Source organism: Rattus norvegicus, chromosome X (genome assembly GCF_036323735.1).
Source record: "Rattus norvegicus strain BN/NHsdMcwi chromosome X, GRCr8, whole genome shotgun sequence".
Taxonomy (NCBI): domain Eukaryota; kingdom Metazoa; phylum Chordata; class Mammalia; order Rodentia; family Muridae; genus Rattus; species Rattus norvegicus.
In genome coordinates this window covers 34,141,250-34,166,946 of record NC_086039.1, presented here as the reverse complement: position 1 = coordinate 34,166,946, position 25,697 = coordinate 34,141,250, and the positions used below count along the sequence as shown (strand labels likewise).

General features: G+C 41.6%; 1 protein-coding gene across 4 annotated transcripts in view; it reads right to left on the bottom strand.

Moving 5' to 3' along the window:
• Nucleotides 1-295: 295 nt before the first annotated feature.
• The window catches only part of Car5b (carbonic anhydrase 5B), a 60,099-nt gene continuing 34,697 nt past the window's right edge, over nt 296-25,697 (bottom strand). For 2 of the 4 annotated variants that reach the window (XM_006256859.4, XM_039099656.1), the window contains exons 5-8: nt 25,564-25,659; nt 23,341-23,403; nt 22,186-22,341; nt 296-2,241 (exon numbers count right to left, since the gene is read on the bottom strand). In XM_006256859.4, coding sequence (XP_006256921.1) covers nt 2,062-2,241; nt 22,186-22,341; nt 23,341-23,403; nt 25,564-25,659 — 495 coding nt within the window. In that variant the 3' untranslated portion in view covers nt 296-2,061. The remainder of the gene's footprint in view (nt 2,242-22,185; nt 22,342-23,340; nt 23,404-25,563; nt 25,660-25,697) is intronic. The other 2 variants (NM_001005551.2, XM_039099657.1) reach the window with 2 other exon arrangements.

Genomic DNA, 25,697 nt, shown 5'->3' with positions numbered 1-25,697 from the left:
GAGCAAGCCATACGGGACAAGGCAGTAATCAGCCCCCTCCGTGGTCTCTGCATCAGCCCCTGCCTCCAGGTTCCTGCCCTGCTTGAGTTCCTGTCCTGACTTCCTTGGTGATGAACAGGGCTATGGAAGAATAAACCAAGCAACGCTCTTTCTCCCCAGGTTTCTTTGATCATGATGCTTCCTCACAGCAATAGTAACCCTAAGACATGCTTTCTATATGACCCAGGCTCCAGGGTAAAACAGCTGACTTTCAAAAATGCAAAAGAAATTCTAGATACAATAAGTCCTTGTTTGCTTGTGATTACAAAATATATCTTTTTTATTCTTTTAAAGTTTTATTTATTATTGTGTGCATTTATAATGTGTATGGTGTTGTGTGTAAGCAATAAAACATGCTTGGTCAGACAGCAATTTTGTGGGGTTAGTTTTTTTTTTCTTCCACCTTTACGAGAGCTCTGGGGATCAAGCTTAGATCACTAGGTTTACATGACAAGTGTCTTTACCCACTGAGCTAGCCCATGATTACAAAAAGTATTTTCTATATACTGAATCGATAATAATTAGGCATATCATATGCTAGTAATAACAACTAAAGATTATTAGTACAGACATACTCACTGAGAAATCTAAATCCAAAAACTCACAGCCAAGTTTTCAAACAAAATGTACCTCAAACTATGACCAATGTTCAGCTAGGGCTTGCCAGGCTGGGCCCATACAAATGTTTTCTGAGAAGCCTAGGCTTTGTGTGGCCAGTAGCAATACCATTGGGAGCTGTTAGCATCTTGACTATAATCCCTACTTATAATTCTATACAACTATAGACACTAGAAGACAGAGAAAGCTGAGTGGAGTGGCGCGCACTTGTAATCCTAGTAGTTGGGAGGTGGAGGCCGGAGAATCTGAAGTTTCAGACCAGCTTCTGCTACATAGCACATTCTAGTACAATCTGAGCTAAAGGATCCCTTGTTTCCCAAATAAAAATGATAGCCAAATGTGTCAAGTATACTAGTAGAGTGTGGGACCTGGTACCTGTACTCCTCATGCTGGGGAGACTGAAGCACAAGGATTACTATGAGTTCCAGGCCAGCCTGGACTACAGAGTGGGACACTGTCTCAGAACTCACTCTCTCTCTCTCTCTCTCTCTCTCTCTCTCTCTCTCTCTCTCTCTCATACACACACACACACACACACACACACACACACACAGACACACAATGTCAGGTATAAAAACACAACACAATTACCAACAGGTTGCTATAAGCACACCTTGCATGATCTGTTAATATTCCAATGACAGTATCATAAGTCAAAGAGCAAATATATTTGATAAGACAAATGAAAGCTGGCTGTGGTGGCACAAGCCTTTAATCCCAGCACTTAGGAGGCAAAGACAGACAGACCTCTGTGAGTTCAAGTCTGGACTGGTTTGCATAGTGATTTCCAGGATAGTCAGGGCTAAATAGTATGACCTTATCTTTAAAAAACAAAAAAAAAAAACAAAAAAAAGACACAAATTAAAACCAGTAAGTGTATGCCTAACCTTTGAAAGCCATTCGCCTCCTAAGAGTGGGACTAACACTGAAAGATGAGACAATTTACAGTTTGAGCAAAAGGGAGTTATTGTTAAGTAAAATTCCCAAGAACCTCTCCTTGTGGGTTAAGATCCTGAATTAGGCCCAAACAGAAAAATCAAGATCAGACACTCACACTAAGCTTCCATTTAACCAAGGGGAAACTAAACTGTTCATCTGACTTTCTGAGAAATAGATTCAAGAGATTTAACTGTTAATGAAGATTCCTCTGCCTTAATCCTGTCATGAGAAAGGGTGACCTTAGGTAATTTGATGTTGTTTTGTTACAGGTTTTTGTTTTTCTTGTTTTGTCTCTTTGTCTTTGCTTTATAAGAAGAGGAATTTTGAAATGTTTTTACAAAAAATTAGAAGAAAAAAAACCAGAAATGTATACATATAAGTATTATTAAATGCCGTTTTAAAATCATCTAGTTGAAATTTTAAGCTAATATGCATTAAAACAAGATGCTGCCTAAATATGCTGTCTTAGGGGGAGACTTCGCTGGCAGTCGGCTCGGGCTTCACTTGTATATTGAGCACATAGTCATGGCGGAAGGATGAACGGACAGTGCGATTCATCAGAGGTTGAAGTGGGCGGAAGTTGTCCACCATTCTTTTCTCTTTCTCTCCCTCAGATGTGAAAAGCAGGGTCCGAAACTGTTCAAGCTGCAAACAGAAAACATTACAAATATCAATCAAAACCAAGCTTTAGTATAGGGATAAAATTTCATTTTGTTTGTCGTGAGTCTCACTGTGTGACCCTTAGATCTCAATATTTAGACCAGGTTGGCTTCCAACTCCTGGCGATCCACCTGCTTCTCTTTCCTAAATAATGGAGTTACAGACAAGCACCACACCACACCTATTTGCTTTCATTTATATAATTCTACAATACTTCGTCTCAAATTGGATTCAGAAAGAGAACTTATTTCTGAGAGAGGCGTCTTTACCCCCTTGATAAGGGCTTAAATGCTTATGTTGTTGGCATGGTTGTGTGACAGCAGCAGGAAGTAGTGAAAAGGCCAAGCTTTTGGAATCTGAAGATTAGGGACAAAGGCCCTTGTCCCCACATATTAGCTGTTTGCCAAAGGTGAGTTACACCATCTCCTTGATTCTGAGGTATGTCAGTAGAGAGAAAAGACTAGAAAAATGCTATGTACAAAATGATTCCACTCTGTCATAAGATTATATATTACAAAATCAGAAGGATTTGCCCAAATAGTTAATAATGTTGAGTGATAAAATGACCCCAGTGATTAAGATTATAAATGTAAGATAACATTTTAATTGTTTCATTAGCATATATGAATTGTATACTATAATGGGTTTCACTATGAAATCTTCTTTTTTTTAAAGATACCATGACTGTGGCAATTCTTCTTTTAAAGAGATATATATGGTGTGTGAGTGAGTGTGTGTGTGTGTGTGTGTGTGTGTGTGTGTGTGTGTGTACACTGTAGCTGTCTTCAGACACACCAGAAGAGGGCATCGAATCCCATTACAGATGGTTGTGAGCCACTATGTGGTTGCTCAGGACCTTTGAAAGAGCAGTCAGTTTGGGGTTGGGGATTTAGCTCAGTGGTAGAGTGCTTGCCTAAGCAAGCACAAGGCCCTGGGTTCGGTCCCCAGCTCTGAAAAAAAAAAAAGAAAGAAAGAAGGAGCAGTCAGTGTTCTTAACCACTGAGCCATCTCTCCAGTCTATAAAATTTTCTTACAAATAATATATTTGATCCTATTCATTGCTGCCCCCATCCCCATTATCTTCTACTTCTACTCCTGCAGATCCTTTTTAAAATAAAGGACTAGCCCACACCTATCAAAACCAAAAAGGATACGGCCTCTGGGTTCCCGTAGAGGAGGGCCCAGGAGCAGCAGGTCCGCTGCATCTGAGACACCACTGGAACCTGAAGGGACCGACCGGATAAACAGTTCTCTGCACCCAAATCCCATGGGAGGGAGAGCTAAACCTTCAGAGAGGCAAACACGCCTGGGAAACCAGAAGAGACTGCACTCTGCACACATCTCTGACTCCAGAGGAAAACACCAAACACCATCTGGAACCCTAGTGCACGGAAGCTCCCGGAAAGGGCAGCGCAGATCTTCCTGGTTGCTGCCACCGGGGAGAGCTCATAAGCAACACCCCACAAGCAAACTTGAGCCTCGAGACCACAGGTAAGACAAACCTTCCTACTCCAAGCAACCTGCCTAGTGAACTCAGGACACAGGCCCACAGGAACAGCTGAAGACCTGTAGATAGGAAAAACTACACGCCCGAAAGCAGAACACTCTGTCCCCATAACTGGCTGAAAGAAAACAGGAAAACATGTCTACAGCACCCCTGACACACAGGCTTATAGGACAGTCTAGCCACTGTCAGAAATAGAAGAACAAAGTAACACTAGAGATAATCTGGTGGCGGGAGGCAAACACAGGAATCCAAGCAACAGAAAACAAGACTGGATGGCATCATCGGAGCCTAATTCTCCCACCAAAGCAAACACGGAATATCCAAACACACCAGAAAAGCAAGATCTAGTTTCAAAATCATATTTGATCATGATGCTGGAGGACTTCAAGAAAGACGTGAAGAACTCCCTTAGAGAAACACAGGAAAACATAAATAAACAAGTAGAAGCCTACAGAGAGGAATCTCAAAAATCCCTGAAAGAATTCCAGGAAAACACAATCAAACAGTTGAAGGAATTAAAAATGGAAATAGAGGCAATCAAGAAAGAACACATGGAAACAACCCTGGATATAGAAAACCAAAAGAAGAGACAAGGAGCTGTAGATACAAGCTTCACCAACAGAACACACGAGATGGAAGAGAGAATCTCAGGAGCAGAAGATTCCATAGAAATCATTGACTCAACTGTCAAAGATAATGTAAAGCAGAAAAAGCTGCTGGTCCAAAACATACAGGAAATCCAGAATTCAATGAGAAGATCAAACCTAAGGATAATAGGTATAGAAGAGAGTGAAGACTCCCAGCTCAAAGGACCAGTAAATATCTTCAACAAAATCATAGAAGAAAACTTCCTTAACCTAAAGAAAGAGATACCCATAGGCATACAAGAAGCCTACAGAACTCCAAATAGATTGGACCAGAAAAGAAACACCTCGCCTCACATAATAGTAAAAACACCAAACGCACAAAATAAAGAAAGAATATTAAAAGCAATAAGGGAAAAAGGTCAAGTAACATATAAAGTCAGACCTATCAGAATCACACCAGACTTTTCGCCAGAAACTATGAAGGCCAGAAGATCCTGGACAGATGTCATACAGACCCTAAGAGAACACAACTGCCAGCCCAGGTTACTGTATCCTGCAAAACTCTCAATTGACATAGATGGAGAAACCAAGATATTCCATGACAAAACCAAATTTACACAATATCTTTCTACAAATCCAGCACTACAAAGGATAATAAAGGGTAAAGCCCAACATAAGGAGGCAAGCTATACCCTAGAAGAAGCAAGAAAGTAATTGTCTTGGCAACAAAACAAAGAGAAGAAAAGCACACAAACATAACCTCACATCCAACTATGAATATAACAGGAAGCAATAATCACTATTCCTTAATATCTCTCAACATAAATGGACTCAACTCCCCAATAAAAAGACATAGATTAACAAACTGGATACGCAACGAGGACCCTGCATTCTGCTGCCTACAGGAAACACACCTCAGAGACAAAGACAGACACTACCTCAGAGTGAAAGGCTGGAAAACAACTTTCCAAGCAAATGGTCAGAAGAAGCAAGTTGGAGTAGCCATTCTAATATCAAATAAAATCAATTTTCAACTAAAAGTCATCAAAAAAGATAAGGAAGTACACTTCATATTCATCAAAGGAAAAATCCACCAAGATGAACTCTTAATCCTAAATATCTATGCCCCAAATACAAGGGCATCTACATACATAAAAGAAACCTTACTAAAGCTCAAAGCACACATTGTACCTCACACAATAATAGTAGGAGATTTCAACACCCCACTCTCATCAATGGACAGATCATGGAAACAGAAATTAAACAGAGACGTAGACAGACTAAGAGAAGTCATGAGCCAAATGGACTTAACAGATATTTATAGAACATTCTATCCTAAAGCAAAAGGATATACCTTCTTCTCAGGTCATCATGATACTTTCTCCAAAATTGACCATATAATTGGTCAAAAAACGGGCCTCAACAGGTACAGAAAGACAGGAATAATCCCATGCATGCTATCAGACCACCACAACCTAAAGCTGGTCTTCAATAACAATAAGGGAAGAACGCCCACATATATGTGGAAGTTGAACAATGCTCTAGTCAACGATAATGTGGTCAAGGAAGAAATGAAGAAAGAAATTAAAGACTTTTTAGAATTTAATGAAAATGAAGGTACAACATACCCAAACTTATGGGACACAATGAAAGCTGTGCTAAGAGGAAAACTCATAGCGCTGAGTGCCTGAAGAAAGAAACAGGAAAGAGCATATGTCACCAGCTTGACAGCACACCTAAAAGCTCTAGAACAAAAAGAAGCAAATACACCCAGGAGGAGTAGAAGGCAGGAAGTAATCAAACTCAGAGCTGAAATCAACCAAGTAGAAACAAAAAGGACCATAGAAAGAATCAACAGAACCAAAAGTTGGTTCTTTGAGAAAATCAACAAGATAGATAAACCCTTAGCCAGACTAATGCGAGGACACAGAGAGTGTGTCCAAATTAACAAAATCAGAAATGAAAAGGGAGACATGACTATAGATTCAGAGGAAATTCAAAAAATCATCAGATCTTACTATAAAAGCCTATATTCAACAAAACTTGAAAATCTGCAGGAAATGGACAATTTCCTAGACAGATACCAGGTACCGAAATTAAATCAGGAACAGATAAACCAGTTAAACAACCCCATAACTCCTAAGAAAATAGAAGCAGTCATTAAAGGTCTCCCAACCAAAAAGAGCCCAGGTCCAGACAGCTTTAGTGCAGAATTCTATCAGACCTTCATAGAAGGCCTCATACCAATATTATCCAAACTATTCCACAAAATTGAAACAGATGGAGCACTTCCGAATTCCTTCTATGAAGCCACAATTACTCTTATACCTAAACCACACAAAGACCCAACAACGAAAGAGAACTTCAGACTAATTTCCCTTATGAATATCGATGCAAAAATACTCAATAAAATTCTGGCAAACCGAATCCAAGAGCACATCAAAACAATCATCAAGTAGGCTTCATCCCAGGCATGTAGGGATGGTTTAATATACGGAAAACCATCAATGTGATCCACTATATAAACAAACTGAAAGAACAAAACCACATGATCATCTCATTAGATGCTGAGAAAGCATTTGACAAAATTCAACACCCCTTCATGATAAAAGTCCTGGAAAGAATAGGAATTCAGGAATTCAAGGCCCATACCTAAACATAGTAAAAGCCATATACAGCAAACCAGTTGCTAACATTAAACTAAATGGAGAGAGACTTGAAGCAATCCCACTAAAATCAGGGACTAGACAAGGTTGCCGAATCTCTCCCTACTTATTCAATATAGTTCTTGAAGTTCTAGCCAGAGCAATCAGACAACAAAAGGAGGTCAAGGGGATACAGATCGGAAAAGAAGAAGTCAAAATATCACTTTTTGCAGATGATATGATAGTATATTTAAGTGATCCCAAAAGTTCCACCAGAGAACTACTAAAGCTGATAAACAACTTCAGCAAAGTGGCTGGGTATAAAATTAACTCAAATAAATCAGTAGCCTTCCTCTACACAAAAGAGAAACAAGCCGAGAATGAAATTAGGGAAACGACACCCTTCATAATAGACCCAAATAATATAAAGTACCTCGGTGTGACTTTAACCAAGCAAGTAAAAGATCTGTACAATGAGGACTTCGACTCTGAAGAAAGAAATTGAAGAAGATCTCAGAAGATGGAAAGATCTCCCATGCTCATGGATTGGCATTTTACCAAAAGCAATCTACAGATTCAATGCAATCCCCATCAAAATACCAATCCCATTCTTCAAAGAGTTAGACAGAACAATTTCCAAATTCATCTGGAATAACAAAAAACCCAGGATAGTTAAAACTATGCTCAACAATAAAAGGACTTCAGGGGGAATCACTCTCCCTGAACTCAAGCAGTATTACAGAGCAATAGTGATAAAAACTGCATGGTATTGGTACAGAGACAGACAGATAGACCAGTGGAACAGAATTGAAGACACAGAAATGAACCCACACACCTATGGGCACTTGATTTTTGACAAAGGAGCCAAAACCATCAAATGGAAAAAAAGATAGCATTTTCAGCAAATGGTGCTGGTTCAACTGGAGGTCAACATGTAGAAGAATGCAGATCGATCCATGCTTATCACCCTGTACAAAGCTTAAGTCCAAGTGGATCAAGGACCTCCACATCAAACCAGATACACTCAAACTAATAGAAGAAAAACTAGGGAAATATCTGGAACACATGGGCACCGGAAAAAATTTCCTGAACAAAACACCAATGGCTTACGCTCTAAGATCAAGAATCGACAAATGGGATCTCATAAAACTGCAAAGCTTCTGTAAGGCAAAGGACACTGTGGTTAGGACAAAACGGCAACCAACAGATTGGGAAAAGATCTTTACCAATCCTACAACAGATAGAGGCCTTATATCCAAAATATACAAAGAACTCAAGAAGTAAGACCACAGGGAGACAAATAACCCTATTAAAAAATGGGGTTCAGAGCTACACAAAGAATTTACAGCTGAGGAATGCCGAATGGCTGAGAAACACCTAAAGAAATGTTCAACATCTTTAGTCATAAGGGAAATGCAAATCAAAAAAAACCCTGAGATTTCACCTCACACCAGTGAGAATGGCTAAGATCAAAAACTCAGGTGACAGCAGATGCTGGCGAGGATGTGGAGAAAGAGGAACACTCCTCCATTGTTGGTGGGATTGCAGACTGGTACAACCACTCTGGAAATCAGTCTGGAGGTTCCTCAGAAAATTGGACATTGAACTGCCTGAGGATCCAGCTATACCTCTCTTGGGCATATACCCAAAAGATGCCCCAACATATAAAAAAGACACGTGCTCCAATATGTTTGTAGCAGCCTTATTTATAATAGCCAGAAGCTGGAAAGAACCCAGATGCCCTTCAACAGAGGAATGGATAGAGAAAATGTGGTACATCTACACAATGGAATACTGTTCACCTATCAAAAACAATGACTTTATGAAATTCGTAGGCAAATGGTTGGAACTGGAAAATATCATCCTGAGTGAGGTAATCCAATCACAGAAAAATACACATGGTATGCACTCATTGATAAGTGGCTATTAGCCCAAATGCTTGAATTACCCTAGATGCCTAGAACAAATGAAACTCAAGACGGATGATCAAAATGTGAATGCTTCACTCCTTCTTTAAAAGAGGAACAAGAATACCCTTGGCAGGGAAGAGAGAGGCAAAGATTAAAACAGACACAGAAGGAACACCCATTCAGAGCCTGCCCCACATGTGGCCCATACATATACAGCCACACAATTAGACAAGATGGATGAAGCAAAGAAGTGCAGACCGACAGGAGCCGGATGTAGATCGCTCCTGAGAGACACAGCCAGAATACGGCAAATACAGAGGCGAATGCCAGCAGCAAACCACTGAACTGAGAATGGGACCCCCGTTGAAGGAATCAGAGAAAGAACTGGAAGAGCTTGAAGGAGCTCGAGACCCCTTATGAACAATGCCAAGCAACCAGAGCTTCCAGGGACTAAGCCACTACCTAAGGACTATACATGGACTGACTCTGGACTCTGACCTCATAGGTAGCAATGAATATCCTAGTAAGAGCACCAGTGGAAGGGGAAGCCCTGGGTCCTGCTAAGACTGAACCCCCAGTGAACTTGATTGTTGGGGGGAGGGTGGCAATGGGGGGAGCATGGGGAGGGGAACACCCATAAGGAAGGGGAGGGGGAGGGGGATGTTTGCCCGGATACCGGGAAAGGGAATAACACTCGAAATGTATATAAGAAATACTCAAGTTAATAAAAAATAAAAAATAAAAAAAAGAAATACTCTAGTTAAAAAAAATAAAAATTAAAAAAGTAAAAAATGCCCAAACCCCGTGGGAGAGAGACCTCACCGCCTGATCAGGTGGGCACTCCTGAGGCTGCAGAGCGGAGGAGACCACCAACACTGCTCACCCCTGCCCACATCCCTGGCCCAAGAGGCAACTGTATAAGGCCTCTGGGTTCCCGTAGGGGAGGGCCCAGGAGCGGCAGGACCCCTGCCTGAGACACCGCCGGAACATGAAGGAAACAGACCGGATAAACAGTTCTCTGCACCCAAATCCCATAGGAGGGAGAGCTAAACCTTCAGAGAGGCGGACACGCCTGGGAAACCAGAAGAGACTGCACTCTGTGCACATCCAGACGCCAGAGGAAAACACCAAATGCCATCTGGAACCGTGGTGCACGGAGGCTCCCGGAAAGAGCGGAGTAGATCTTCCCGTTTGCTGCCACAGCGGAGAGGACTTAGGCAGTACCCCACGAGCAAACTTGAGCCTTGGAACCGCAGGTAGGACCAACTTTTCCCCTGCAAGAAACCTGCCTGGTGAACTCAGGACACACAGAGGCAAAATTCCTCTAGGACCGGGCACTTCCTGTGTTTACCGGAAGTCCCACACCCGCGGATCCCGGCCCGCAGCAGCTCTCTGCTCCCAAACCCCGTGGGAGAGAGACCTCACCGCCTGATCAGGTGGGCACCCCTGAGGCTGCAGAGCGGAGGAGACCACCAACACTGCCCACCCCTGCCCACATCCCTGGCCCAAGAGGCAACTGTATAAGGCCTCTGGGTTCCCTTAGGGGAGGGCCCAGGAGCGGCAGGACCCCTGCCTGAGACACCGCCGGAACCTGAAGGAAACGACCGGATAAACAGTTCTCTGCACCCAAATCCCGTGGGAGGGAGAGCTAAACCTTCAGAGAGGCAGACAAGCCTGGGAAACCAGAAGAGACTGCTCTCTGTGCACATCCAGACGCCAGAGGAAAACACCAAATGCCATCTGGAACCCTGGTGCACGGAGGCTCCCAGAAAGAGCGGCGCAGATCTTCCCGTTTGCTGCCGCCTCGGAGAGGACTTAGGCAGTACCCCACGAGCAAACTTGAGCCTTGGAACCACAGGTAGGACCAACTTTTTCCCTGCAAGAAACCTGCCTGGTGAACTCAAGACACAGGCCCACAGGAACAGCTGAAGACCTGTAGAGAGGAAAAACTACACGCCCGAAAGCAGAACACTCTGTCCCCATAACTGGCTGAAAGAAAACAGGAAAACAGGTGTACAGCACTCCTGACACATAGGCTTATAGGACAGTCTAGCCACGGTCAGAAATAGCAGAACAAAGTAACACTAGAGATAATCTGATGGCGAGAGGCAATCGCAGGAACCCAAGCAACAGAAACCAAGACTACATGGCATCATCGGAGCCCAATTCTCCCACCAAAATAAACATGGAATATCCAAACACACCAGAAAAGCAAGATCTAGTTTCAAAATCATATTTGATCATGATGCTGGAGGACTTCAAGAGAGACGTGGAGAACTCCCTTAGAGAACAAGTAGAAGCCTACAGAGAGGAATCGCAAAAATGCCTGAAAGAATTCCAGGAAAACATAAATAAATGAGTAGAAACCCATAGAGAGGAGACACAAAAATCCCTGAAAGAATTCCAGGAAAACACAATCAAACAGTTGAAGGAATTAAAAATGGAAATAGAAGCAATCAAGAAAGAACACATGGAAACAACCCTGGACATAGAAAATCAAAAGAAAAGACAAGGAGCTGTAGATACAAGCTTCACCAACAGAATACAAGAGATGGAAGAGAGAATTTCAGGAGCAGAAGATTCCATAGAAATCATTGACTCAACTGTCAAAGATAATGTAAAGCAGAAAAAGCTACTGGTCCAAAACATACAGGAAATCCAGGACTCAATGAGAAGATCAAACCTAAGGATAATAGGTATAGAAGAGAGTGAAGACTCCCAGCTCAAAGGACCAGTAAATATCTTCAACAAAATCATAGAAGAAAACTTCCCTAACCTAAAGAAAGAGATACCCATAGGCATACAAGAAGCCTACAGAACTCCAAATAGATTGGACCAGAAAAGAAACACCTCCCGTCACATAATAGTCAAAACACCAAACGCACAAAATAAAGAAAGAATATTAAAAGCAGTAAGGGAAAAAGGTCAAGTAACATATAAAGGCAGACCTATCAGAATCACACCAGACTTTTCGCCAGAAACTATGAAGGCCAGAAGATCCTGGACAGATGTCATACAGACCCTAAGAGAACACAACTGCCAGCCCAGGTTACTGTATCCTGCAAAACTCTCAATTAACATAGATGGAGAAACCAAGATATTCCATGACAAAACCAAATTTATACAATATCTTTCTACAAATCCAGCACTACAAAGGATAATAAAGGGTAAAGCCCAACATAAGGAGGCAAGCTATACCCTAGAAGAAGCAAGAAACTAATCATCTTGGCAACAAAACAAAGAGAAGAAAAGCACACAAACATAACCTCACATCCAACTATGAATATAACAGGAAGCAATAATCACTATTCCTTAATATCTCTCAACATAAATGGACTCAACTCCCCAATAAAAAGACATAGATTAACAAACTGGATACGCAATGAGGACCCTGCATTCTGCTGCCTACAGGAAACACACCTCAGAGACAAAGACAGACACTACCTCAGAGTGAAAGGCTGGAAAACAACTTTCCAAGCAAATGGTCAGAAGAAGCAAGCTGGAGTAGCCATTCTAATATCAAATAAAATCAATTTTCAATTAAAATCATCAAAAAAGCTAAGGAAGGACACTTCCTATTCATCAAAGGAAAAATCCACCAAGATGAACTCTCAATCCTCATCTTCGATTGGTTTATAGACAAGTGTGCAATTTCTAGGCTTGAAAGTAAAATGATGCTATCTGGTGCTGGATAGAGGAGCCTTATTTTTTATTATGGCATCTTGCTATTTTTGTAACATGGTGATTTGGTTGAACACAATAAAGTACAGTAGTAACTGATCTCCCCTTCTTCCTGGATGAGTGAGGAGATGATTAAATGTTGATGTCAGCATCCTTGAGCATATTCAGATGAGCTTCTGCTTCTGTTGAAAAGGATGCTGTGTTTGATTGTGGTCTGAAGCTTTGAAGCACTACTTGGCATCTCCTTCCTTGGGGGTCTCACTGTTTAAACATAACAGATTTGATAGCTTGTTGGTAAGGTGAGGTCCAGCTTGTCTCCACTAGGTCATCTTCATGTGAATCCGGTGGTTATACGGTTTTGTTCTAGGGATATTTCATTTTTTTAATAACGGTTTTAGCTGACATTCATGGAGAGAATGAATCCTTAGAACTGTGCCACTAGTGAAAGGAAATCCTGTCTAGAGTATGTTTCTTTACAAAGCTGTGTCACACCATCCTTTGGGCCCTCTGCTGGAAAAGTAGAATCAAGTCTCAAATAATGCCTTTTAAATTGTATCCTCTAGTATTATAGATGTAGGACAGTATTGTATCATACCTCTGTGGATGTAAAATAGCTTGTACCTGCTTTATGATACGTAGTAGTGACCGTGCTTTATCAGAGCTGTTTTTAATGATGTTGCTCAGAATGTTTTCTTTCCAGATGATGATTGAGAAGCTAATTTAAAAAAAATGGTGCCAGGTACCACAAGAGTAACAGAACTGTGCTGTTTTCTCGGGTTTTGTTTTTTTACTTTTTTTTTTAATGGAGTGTGCTGGATGTCTCTACAGTTTTGTTCAGATGACTGCAGAACCTGGAAAAGCTGTTGCTGCTGTTGATGCATAACACACTGCTATTATTGGTCTTTTTATATAAATATAAATATATATATACAGATATATAATTTGAATTTTTTGAAACTTTAGCTGTGCTGTCAACTTTGGAAAAAAGTATCCCTGTTTACTGTGTTGAGTTGGCACTGTACAGAAATTAACAGCCATATTGGTCTAGAAATGTTGAACTTAAGTTTTTTCCATTTGTACAGGGGTAACACACTGTATTAAATATGTAAGGTCTTATCTACGTGGGTTTGATTACAAAAACTAATAAAGTATTCTCTAAATTTAAAAAAAATAAAAAATAAAAAATAAAAAATAAAAAAACCTGTTCAATAACTTTAGCCATCAGGGAAATGAAAATTAAAACTTCTTTTATATTTCATTTTACCCCAGTCATAATGGTGAATATCAGTAAAATACATGGCAGGAGTAAAAAAAACAGAAAAAAAAACAAAAACAAACAAACAAACAAACAAACAAACAAACAAACAAACAAACAAAAAACCCCCAAAAACCAAAAGGGATGGCATTGAAAGTAACCATGGCAGGGACTGTGAGCCTCAGAGCAATTACCATTGTACTCCAACAAGTTCAACACAACCAAGTTGCTCAACAAATCAAGGCTTATCTAACATTGGTACATGACAGCATCAAAAAAAAAAAAAAACAACTCTAGAGTTGGGGTTGAAGCTCAGTGGCTAAAAGCAGCAGCTGCTCTTTCGGAGGTCCTGAGTTCAATTCCCAGCACCCACATGACAGTTCACAATTGCCTATAACCATCATCCCATGGGGTCCAACGCTTCTGGTGTGCAAGATGTATATGCAGACAAAATACATAAATAAATCTTTTAAAAAACAAACAAACGAACAAACAAAAAGCCACTGCAGACATAGTTGGACTTTCTGGCAGCCATGGTATTACAAAATAGATAAGGATTAGATCTCATCCTGGCAGAGAAGGGAGAAATCTGAGCTGTGTGAGTGGAGGAATATTGTTTCTACATGAAATTATCTGGTGTCATAAAGAATGATGCCAGAAAGCTAAAAGAAAGAATAGAATCGCAAGCCAGATACCACCCATCAGGCTGGACAGGTTTGTGGGTATTTGGGGGAACAAGAATAACCCTCTTTATATTGAGCCCTTAATCTTGATAGTTCTAGCTCTATTTTCAGGCTTTGTGTTTTAAAATTCCTCTCTAGTCTGTTGCAGCAATGAGTTTAAGCCCTTATGTCAACTATCACTCAGCTCCTGACCAAGGACCACCAACCCCTCAGAGTCCTAGAAGCAGATGATCCCACAAAGCCAATATATGGTCTTGAGGAACCAAGATACTTTTATTAAGTCAAAAGACCTAGAAAAAAATCCGCTTCTCTCCCCCTTACAGTGAGTCCTCAAACACAAACCAGTTAAGACAGAATTGATGGCCCTGTCCCCACTTCTTTCTATGCTTCACTGTCGGGAAAGACAGAGGGTCTGGATTTAAAAACAGGGTTTGCATGAAATTCCAGATGGCCTTGTTTGTCCTGATCAGACATACAAAACCCAGAGAAGAACTATTTTCTGGGACCATCTATCTCCCTAGATAATCTGGCTTGGGCAAACGAATTCAGGAAGGAGAGTCTACAGACCACACACAGCCCCCCAAAACCACATCAACGTCCTCATTCCCAAACCCATCACCCATCTCTTAAAGGGCTCTAGCTAACTCGTTCCCTTCACAGGACCTCTATCCCCTGCCTGTTGCTGTTTGAAATAAACAATCTCCTCTGTTGAGGTCAAACTCTGATCTCCTTCCGGCCTCCTGTTGCATTACTCTATGCTTCAAAAATCTAACATGATCCTTCTTCATAACTACTTTCATGTCTTCAAAAATACTATATGACCCAATGAGTTTCTTTAGGGTCACTTACAGGAGGGTGAGCACCTTACCAGTGGCTAAGCTACTGAGGAAAATATCTCTTCCTCTTTCCTGACCTTCTTTTTTGCTTAAATATTTGCTTATGTATTTCAGGTATGAGTGTTCTGTCTACATAAACACTTGCATGCCAGAAGAGGGCACTAAATTTCATTGTAGATGGTTGTGAGTCACCATAGGTGGCTGTCAGGAACTGAACTCAGGACCTGTAGAAAGTACTCTTAACCACTGAACCATCTCTCCAGCTCCTTCCTGACTTCTCTTAATGAAGGATAGTAAGCTGTAAAAAATAAAATAAACCCTTTCCTTACTATGTTAAAAGTTTATTGAACATTCTTTACATAAGCCACTGGCGCTCCAGCTTACTTTTCAGTGTTATATCAATTTTTTTTAAACACGAAGGGTAAACCAGGCATGGTAGTGCATGCCTTTAATCTTAGCACTTTACAGAGAGAAATCATGTCTCAGAAATAAATAAATATGAAGGATAGGCAGTATGGCGGACTGAATGTGTAGGTTAAAAAGACCAGGCTTATGAGGGGTTCAGCTCTGGACTCTCATTTCTCCGTGATTGTAAGTCTGACCATAAAGAAATGCTTCAACGTAGTCTTATAAACTACTTGGATTCCTTCAGACCTCCGGTTTTCTCTCCTAGTTAAAAGAGCCCCATTCATTTTGCACTATGAAAGGATTTCCCTGTGCTGATTTTTATGGTGCTTTCCTGGTTTACAGTGTGTGGCTACTCCCAGAAGTCCGACAAAGGGTGGCTTCTCTTCTGCAGTGCTGAAGGTTAATGTGGGGCCCTCGTGTGTGCTCAGTAAGCAGTTTACCACTTAGCTGTATCCCCGGCTCCAACTGTGCTATTTTTGTACATATTCCTGTATAAAGTTTGAATGCTAAATCCTTTTACCACCCAGCATCGCCCTTACCACACTTTATGGAATGCCCTGTCCTTTGTCCTCACTGAGCTGAGATGCCCTCTTCATCATAAGTAAATTCTCTTATAGGCTGGACACAGTTTTAAACTTACTACTTTCTTCTTGCCAAGGCTACTTTTTCTCTGCCAGCTGGACTGGGTGTGTGCAGATAGCTGGCTAACTGATCTCTGAGTGTGTCTGTGAGGGTGCTTCCCTGAAGAGATTTGGACTGGGAGGCTGAGTGAAGCAGATGGTTTTCTTCTAGGAGAGGGTATCAGCCACTGTGGAGAGCCTGAATAGCCTCCCAAAAGTAGAGGGCTCACTTTTCTCTCTGCTGACTGTTTTGTGGTTTGTTTTGAGAATCTTAAATAGCCTAGGCTGGCCTGGAACTGCCATGTAACTGAAGGTGGCCTTGAATAACTAATCTTCCGGTGGCTACCTCCCAAGCTCTGGTGTTTACAGGCTGTACCACCACACCTGGTTTGTGTGGAATTAGAGAACCTACTGGTTTGGATTAAGTTCCTGCCTGAGGTTCCAATAGACCAACATAAAAATTAAGAGGCAGGAGCTGGGGGGGGGGGGTGGCTCCTCAGCACAAGCACTTGAGAGACAGAGGCAAGCAGAATTCTGGAAGTTGAGACCAGCCTGGTCAGCAGGGCTACATACATACATACATACATACATACATACATACATACATACATTCATACAGCCTACATACATAATCAGACCCTGTTTCAGAACAAGAAAGAAAGATGGAGTTGGAGTCCTACTAGACTTACATTTCACCAAGAGGAAACTAAACTGTTTATCTGACTTCCTGAGGAATAGAGATTAGTGAAATTTAACAGCTAAATCCCAAAGAGGCCATTTCAATTGGTGTCCTAATAAACATTCCTCTGCCATAATCCTGTCACAAGAAAGGGATAACTTGATGCTTTTTGGTTGTGGCTTATTTTCTGATTGTTCTGTCTCCTTTTCTATGTTTTACAAGCCCCACCGTATCTGGCTTGACTGCTTTTGACCCGAGCCAGCATCCATCTGCCTCTGCCCTGGGAGCTCCAAGTTCTCAGACCTTAAAGCCAAGATCAGAACACACACCACTGGCTTTCCAGCTTTAAAGCCTTTGAGCTTTCACCTCTTGGGTACACTTCAGGTTGGAGACAGAAAACCAGCTCTGTCAGCTCCATAATCACAGGAGCAAGAGAAGCCTGGCTCAGGAGAAGCCATTTTAATTCATCCCTCTTTCTCCCCTCCTCCTTCTTGTCCTCTCTCCTACTCTCCCTCTTCCTTTCTCCTTTTCTCTCTCTCCACTCTGTCTCTCTCTCTCTCTTTGTCTCACTATCTCTCATTGGCTATGCATCTCTGTGTCTAAACACACACTCTTCTTGATTTTTTTTTTGTTATTTCTGTGCCAGTACCAGGGCATTTAGTTTTTGAAGCTTTATACCTTTGTGAAACTAATCACTCCTTTGCTTTTTTAGAAATCTCCCTGGCTATTTATGCATATTTTGGACTCAGATTTTTATGTCTGGGGGCTGGAGAGATGGAGCGGTAGTTAATGGTATTTGCTATTCTTACAGAAGATGAGTTTGGTTCTCAGGACCCACTCGAAGCAACTCATAACAGCCTCTAATTCAGCTGTAGCTGACACCCTCTGCCTGGTTTCTGGGAGCACCCACACACATGAGTGTGTGCATATACACAATTAAAAACAGAATAAAATGTTGAAGAGATGGTCCAGTGGTTAAGAGAACTTGCTGTTGCGGTTGGGGATTTAGCTCAGTGGTAGAGCGCTTGCCTAGCAAGCGCAAGGCCCTGGGCACCCACATTGAGGCTCTTAACCATCCCTAAGCCCAGTTTCAAGGGATCTAACACTTTCTTCCAGTCTTCCTGAACACTAGGCTCAGATGAGATATACTCACATGCATGGAGGCAAACATTCGTATATATAAAATAAAAATAAACACAACTAAACCTTTTACAATATTTTTTTAAATTTATTTATTATATATAAGTACACTGTAGTTGTCTTCAGACACACCAGAAGAGGGCATCAGATCCCATTACAGATGGTTGTGAGCCACCATGTGGTTGCTGGGATTTGAACTCAGGACCTCTGGAAGAGCAGTCAGTGCTCTTAACCGCTGAGCCATCTCTCCAGCCCTACAATATTTTTTAAAGATTTATTTACTTCTTACATATAAATACACTGTAGCTGTCTTCAGACACACCAGAAGAGGTCATCAGATCCCATTACAGATGGTTATGAGCCACCATGTGGTTGCTGGGAATTGAACTCAGGACCTCTGGAAGAGCAGACAGTGCTCTTAACCGCTGAGCCATCTCTCCAGCCCCAGAAGTAAACCTTTTAAAAGTGATTTATTTACTTTAAATCCTATTGACATACTTATAGGAGCTAAATTAAATTATGGAGAATAAACAATTCATGGAAAATACAACAATTTTAGAAAAAACCTGGCATCTTTATGATGTCTCTCTAGCCAGTAATAGAGTATGAATTTAATTAAGTCTTCTTCAGTGTCCCAGAAGATTTAAGTTTTATTGTTAACACTTCTTGTGTTAAACAACTCAAAGGTATTTTATAGTTTTATTCTGATCATATCTAGGCCTTCCTTCCATTATATTTTTGTATCATTATATCTTTGACATATATTTAATATATATTTTATTTCTATACATTAGTATTATATATAACCCACCAATTGCTAAATTACCTTATTTTGTGCTATTTTCTAAACTGATTCCCTCATTAATTTTATTTTCTGATCTGATCATATTGGCAATTTCTATAACATTTTTTCATTCTGGTTTTTGAAACAGGGATTGAAGGCATGTGCCACTTCACCCAGCTCTATAACATATTTTTTAGGAGGGAAAAGTCGGTATATTGCTCAGCCCACTTTTGAATAGCTAGCCTCAAGTAATTCTTTTGCCTGAGCCTTCTAAGTAGCTAAGACTGTAGGCATGCATAGCACATAGAAAATTCTAGAATATAATTTAATATACCATTTAATATGGTGATAGTCATTTCCAGTGGGCCTGGTGTTATGTACCTATAGTCCCATCATTTTGGAGATAAAGGTGGGAAGATTAAGAGTTCCAAGTTGTGGGGCAGGAGACCATGAGAGGTAACCTGGTACCTGGTTGAGCTAAGGCTAGGAGTCCCAGAGACCCTGAAGGGATGGTAGGACTTTGCCTGCTCCCAGGAGCTATGCCCCTGTCACTAACTGCAGCCTCCCCCCATAGATTTGTGGCCATTAGTCACATAAGGGCAACACTCCAAGCCTTTCCACATGTGGATGAAGCATCCCTAAAGGTCATGTAGGCTCAAGACAGAGATCTCCATGCTAATGAGATACCTGGAGGTCTGGAGGACTTACCCAATAAGCTTTCCTTCCCAGACATGCCTCCCCACAAAAGGTATTTAACCTCAGGTCCACTTTCCACCATGGCAATAAATGATTTGGAATCAAGGACTGTCTCCTTCCATCAGGATGAGCAGTGGGAGCCATGGAGAAGGCCTTTGCCTACAGAGCCACTGTTTAATTTCCCATAGATGTCCTCTTTGCACTCCCAGTCACAAGTCACCAAACCAAGCCTGCAGCCTGCTGTCAAGCCAAGGACTCTCCTGGTGGGAGCAGCCAGAGAGAGTGCTCCCCTTCCCACACCCGCCTCCCTCAGGCCCCAGGCTAGATCCAGCCCTCCTGCCCAGGTTCTGTTCTCAGCTCTACTGCGACTTCTAGTGGCACCCGAGTGTCCTTGAGCCTGAGAACTCCAGGGCCCTAGCCTCTTTGGCTCTGGGATGCCCCCCACCACCCCACCCTCGGCTGTCCCCATTTCAGATTGTGCTTCACTATCCCTGGAGCAGTGTCCTGGGGCTTCCCTATGGCCCAACACTTGCCCAGCATGGAGTAAGTGCAGTCAAACTTCCCTCATCCAACCTGGCCTAGTGGCCAGGCCCTATGGTAGAGTAGACTCTGGACCCACAACCCTACAGCAGTCATCTTTAACTACACAGTGAGCTGGAGGCCATATGAGACCCAAAAAAAGCACTTCCAGATTAAACACAATTATTGGTACTCTGTATCCTTGGGTTTACACATAAATATTAGAAAAATACTGTTGGCACTCAGGAGGGAGAAGCAGGAGGACATTGTAATTTCAAGGCCAGTTTGGTCTAATAGTGAATTCTAAGTCTGCCCGGAAACTGCTTCTATTAAACATGTACTGATATTTTTCTTGTCATTATTCCCTAACCAATATAGTAAGAAAATTATTTACATAGCATTTACACTGTAGGGCAATATAATCTTTTAAAAAAGTAATATAGATGTGATTTAAAGTGTATTGGAAGATGTATAAAATATAGATCTGATTTAAAGATGTGTGTAGTCTATATGCAAATTTTAAAGTCTTATGCAGTTCCATGTAAGGTCCTTGAGCAGCTGCATGCTTTGTATATTTGTGGTTCTGAAACAAGTCTTCCGCAGCAACCAATGGATGACTGTATTTACTTTTGAAAATATAGCAATTTGACTTTTTGTTTATGAAAGTGTGGTGTGTGTGTGTGTGTGTGTGTGTGTGTGTGTGTGTGTGTGTGTGTGTGGTGTGCCTATGGAGGCCAGAAGGGCCAAGGAGGGTGTGGGATCCCCTGGAGCTGAAGTTAGAGGTGGCTGTGTGCGCTACTGAGTGCTTGGATCTGAACACCCGTCTTCTGGAAGAGCAAGTGCTCCTAACAGCTGGGCCACCTCCCTAGCCCCTGTATATACTTTTGAATAAAGATCACTTGGCCATGTTAAGGAAGTCTCTATTCCTCTGTATTTTATTAAAACTTATTAAGGACAAAATAGAGCTGGGCAGTGGTGATGCACACCTTTCATCCCAGCTTTCTAGAGGCAGGGGCAGAGGTAGGGAGAGCTTTGTAAGTTTGAGAGCCAGCCTGGTCTATATAGCAAGTTCCAGGACAACCAGGGCTACACAGAGAAACCTTGTTTCCAAAAACCAAAAAGAAAACAGAAATGAACAGTTACAAGCATCCTTCTGCTTCTGCTCTAGAGCTGGGTTCTGTTTCTAATGTTCTATTTCACCTTCCTTTATCCTTATGTATCTATCAGTCTAAAATTTACTTTGCTAGGAGCAATAGTGTATTGTCAGTTAGCTTGCCTTCAAAAACAGAGCTTAGAAGGTTTTGTTTGTTTCTTGTGGCAATGCTTTGAAATCAATATGCGTCCCACATAGCAAGTATGAGAAAATATTAGGAACTATCTGTTTGGAGCAGGGGTTGCTGGGAGTTGAACTGGGACTAAGCTAGACTCCAAGCCCATGAGTAAATATTATTCCACTTCAATCGTAAACTAAACAAGACTGCGTTATAGGTATAGTAATTGTCACTTTAACCATCTCTCTAAGGAAATATTAGACCATAGGTTTATTATTTATTATGAAGAAATATTAAAATTTCCTCACAGTCATTGTTAGAGTCTCTCTATCCTCGGCCTTCACCTGGGTCTTTATTTTAAATAGAGATTCACAGTTACTGAGGAAGCCCACAATTTCTAAGCAAACATAGAAGCAAATAGCATATGTCCTTCTACGCTTTAATTCTTTTTCCTATCTAAGAGTGGGAATATAGTCCCAAATGCTTGCCTCGTGTGTGCAAACCCCTGAGTTCAATCCCCATCACCACAAAACAATAAAGCAAGCACACAAACCGTTCATGCAAAGTTCTAGGCCAGCCTAGGTTACATGAGACCCTACTTCTCCCAAAAGAAACAAGCAAGCGAACAAGAAAGGATGATGTGATGAATTGAGCCCAGCTTGAACAGGCAGATTAGCACTCCTCAGACGGAAAATGTACAGGGAATACCTGATCATGGTCGACCTCAACTGGCTGCTTCTTAATGATCCAGGTAACAGACTCTGAGAGGGGAGGCGTAGTGAGAGATCCAGAATAGGTCCAGTAATCTGGGCAAGTAGGCATCAGACAGGAAGGGTCAAATGATCCAAATTTCACCAGGGTATCCTGTCCAAAAAAAGGAGTTTCTGAGTTATTAGATATGGTGAAAGACTTGGTTATCAGGCAGTGAATCTCCTGGAGTATCCAGGGACCAAAAAATGGTCCAGGAGAGGTTAAGGGAGGTTAAGGTTAAGGGGAGGTTAAGACAATTTCTGAAACAATCATCAAGACGTAACACAAAACACGCCGTGTATTTCTGACAGTTTTCTCTAGGAAAACAGAAAAGGTTCTTCAATTCTCTTGGGGGGTGGTGTTAGGTAGTGGCTGTTCATAAACAGACAGGCTTCTCTGCTTCAAGAGAGACGAATACAAATTTGTCCTTTTAAAACTAGTACAGAGCTAAGGGTGTGGCTCCGTGGGAGACAGCTTGCCTGGCATGCTCAAACCCTGAATCACCTGCACCGCAGTGAAAGAGAAAGGGAGGGAAAAAGGAAGGCAAGAAGGAAGTAAATGCCAGAAGCCTGGACAAAGGAGAAGGAAAGAAAGAGGGAGACAGGAAGGGAGGGAGGGAGAGGACCAAAGGCAGAGAACAGAGGAATGCTGTAGTGATATCCCGGAAGCAGCCCCTATGGGATTCTGAATATTGAAGAATTCATCTGGGGAGCTGGACTAAGGATCTGGAATTCTTCACTTCTGGAGAAGTCACGTCTCTGTGAATGTTTTTCTCCCTGCCTACTGGTGGGAGGTAGCTAGAGGAAAGAAGGTTGCTCTGAGTGTTTCTACAAAGATGGAGAACGAGCTGGTATCAGGAGCAGAGTGGGTGCCTCAGTCAGCAACTGCTCAGCAGACTCGGAAAGCTCCACTAATGCAACTCTTCTATGATCAGGCAGGGTTTTAACACGGTAACCACCACCAATACACCACCACCTGCACCAGGTCTCCCGCGGCACTGTTGAAAGAGACCCACAAACAGTCCATTTAATTTGTCTTCCTGCTTCAAAGTGTGTTGTCTACTCCAAGATTTAAATATAAAACATACTTCAGGCGATGTAAGGGGGAAATTACCTTGTGCTTAATTGATGGCAAAGTGTCCACCAATTTCTGCAGTTCTTTATGATGTTTACCTAGCTAAAAGAAAAAAGAAGAACTGTTATACACAATGGCCCCTCACTGTAGAAATCCAAATAGAATGCGAATCAAAATTAACCACCTGGTGGTTACATATAAACAAACCACAGGACAAAAACTAGACTCCGGCTGGTAATTACAAATATTATAGACATCACTAAATTAAATTAGGCACAGAACACGATGAACAGGCTGTTTGCTGACAAGAGCAGCGTGTCTAGAAAAAAGTGCCTCCTGCTCCCATTAAGTATCACCTTACACTGATTTTTTTTTTAGTGTTTTCAAATTTATTTTATTTTATGTTCATCCTTGTTTTGCCTGCATGTATGTGTGTGTGAGGGTGCCAGAAGCTCTGGAGCTGGAGTTACAGACAGGTGTGAACTGCCACATGGGTGCTGGGAATCGAACCTAGGTCCTCTAGAAGACCAACCCCCTCCCCCAAGATACGGTCTTACCTTGTAGCCTGGGCTGGTCTCGAACTCTTGATCCTCCTGCCTCAACCTCACTTGCCTGACGTGGCTCATGTCTACTGTGCTTGGCTGTGTATTTTTTAAAGGTTGATTTTCTTTTTCTATGTATGTGTGTATGTGTAGGGATATATACATGTGTGGGCAGATGTTCATGGAGGTCAGAAGAGGATGCTAAAGCCACTGAAGCTGGAGTTCCAGGCAGCCGTGAGTAGCCTGATACCCATGCTGGGAACTAAGTATCAGGCTCTTCTACAAGATCAGCAAGCACTTTAAACTGCTGAGCCATCTCTCTAGCCCCTGGCCTATATTTATAAACCATTTGAAATATATTCATAAGAGTTTTTTTTATTTTAATGACTATTTTTACCATATACATGGAAAACATGCATGTACACTTAAGAGTTTCATTTTGTAGTCCTGGCTGGCCTCAAATTCACAGAGATCCACCTGCATGTGCCTCCTAAGTACTGAAATTAAAGGAGTGTGCTACCATACATGGCCTGGTACTAATAATCTTTTAAAAATACTAATTATATATAATAATAAATTTTATTGTGATTTTCCATACATATACGTATATCATATACTTTAATAATATCCACTCCTCTTTCCCCTCCCTCCCTCCCTTCTCCTCTTCCTCTTTCCTATTGATCTCAATGTTCTTTTTTGAGACAGAGTCTCTCTGTTTTGCCCTGGATGGTCTGGAATTGGCTCTGTAGAGCAGGCTGTCTTTGAACTCACCTGCCTCTGCCTCTGCCTCCCAAGTGCTGGGATTAAAGGCCTGTGCCACTATACCTAGCCCAATGTTCTTTGTTGAAAAAGATTTCTTTATTTCATTATTTTTGTTTTTATTTTTAGTGTGTGTGTGTGTGTGTGTGTGTGAGAGAGAGAGAGAGAGAGAGAGAATGTGTGTATGTATGTGTGAGAGAGAGTGTGTGTATGAGAGAGAGCGAGAGAGAGAGAGAGAATGAGAATGTGTGTGTATGAGAGAATGTGTGTGTATGAGAGAGAGAGAATGAGAATGTGTGTGTGTATGAGAGAGAGAGTATGTGTGTGTATGAGAGAGCGAGAGAGAGTGTGTGTATGAGAGAGAGAATGAGAATGTGTGTGTATGAGAGAGAGAGAGTGTGTGTGTATGAGAGAGAGAGAATGAGAATGTGTGTGTATGAGAGAGAGAGAGAAGGGAAGAGGAGAGAAGAGAAGAGAAGAGAAGAGAAGAGAAGAGAAGAGAAGAGAAGAGACGAGACGAGACGAGACGAGAAGGTTGATGTACATACGAATGAAGGCATTCAATACCCCTGGAGGCAGAGTTATAGGCAGTCATAAGTTGGTGGATATGTATGCTGGTAACTGAACTGGGTCCTCTATGTGAATAGCAATTATTCTTAACTACTAAGCAATCTCTACAGATTTTTTCTCTTAATTCTAATTTTTTTTCAAATAAATAACTTAGAATGTTTTATCTTTTCAGTGATACAATATATCATTTGAACTTGGTAAAGATGAGTTTTTGTTTGTTTGTTTGTTTGTTTGTTTGTTTGGGACAGGGTCTCTCTCTACAGTCTTAGATGTCCCAGAACTCATTATGTAGAGCAGGCTGGCCTTGAACTCAGAGATCTGCCTGCCTCTGCCTCCCAAGTGCTGGGATTAAAGGTGCACCACCACATCCAGCTTGAATTTTTGTTTTTACCTTTAAAAATACACCTATCACAGCCAAGCCATTTTCTTCCAGTGCTGCATCCTCAAAACTTTCAAATTTGACTGCATTCCAATGTACCAAGTGCAGCTGAAACAAGAGTAAAAAAAGAAATGGCTTTATACATG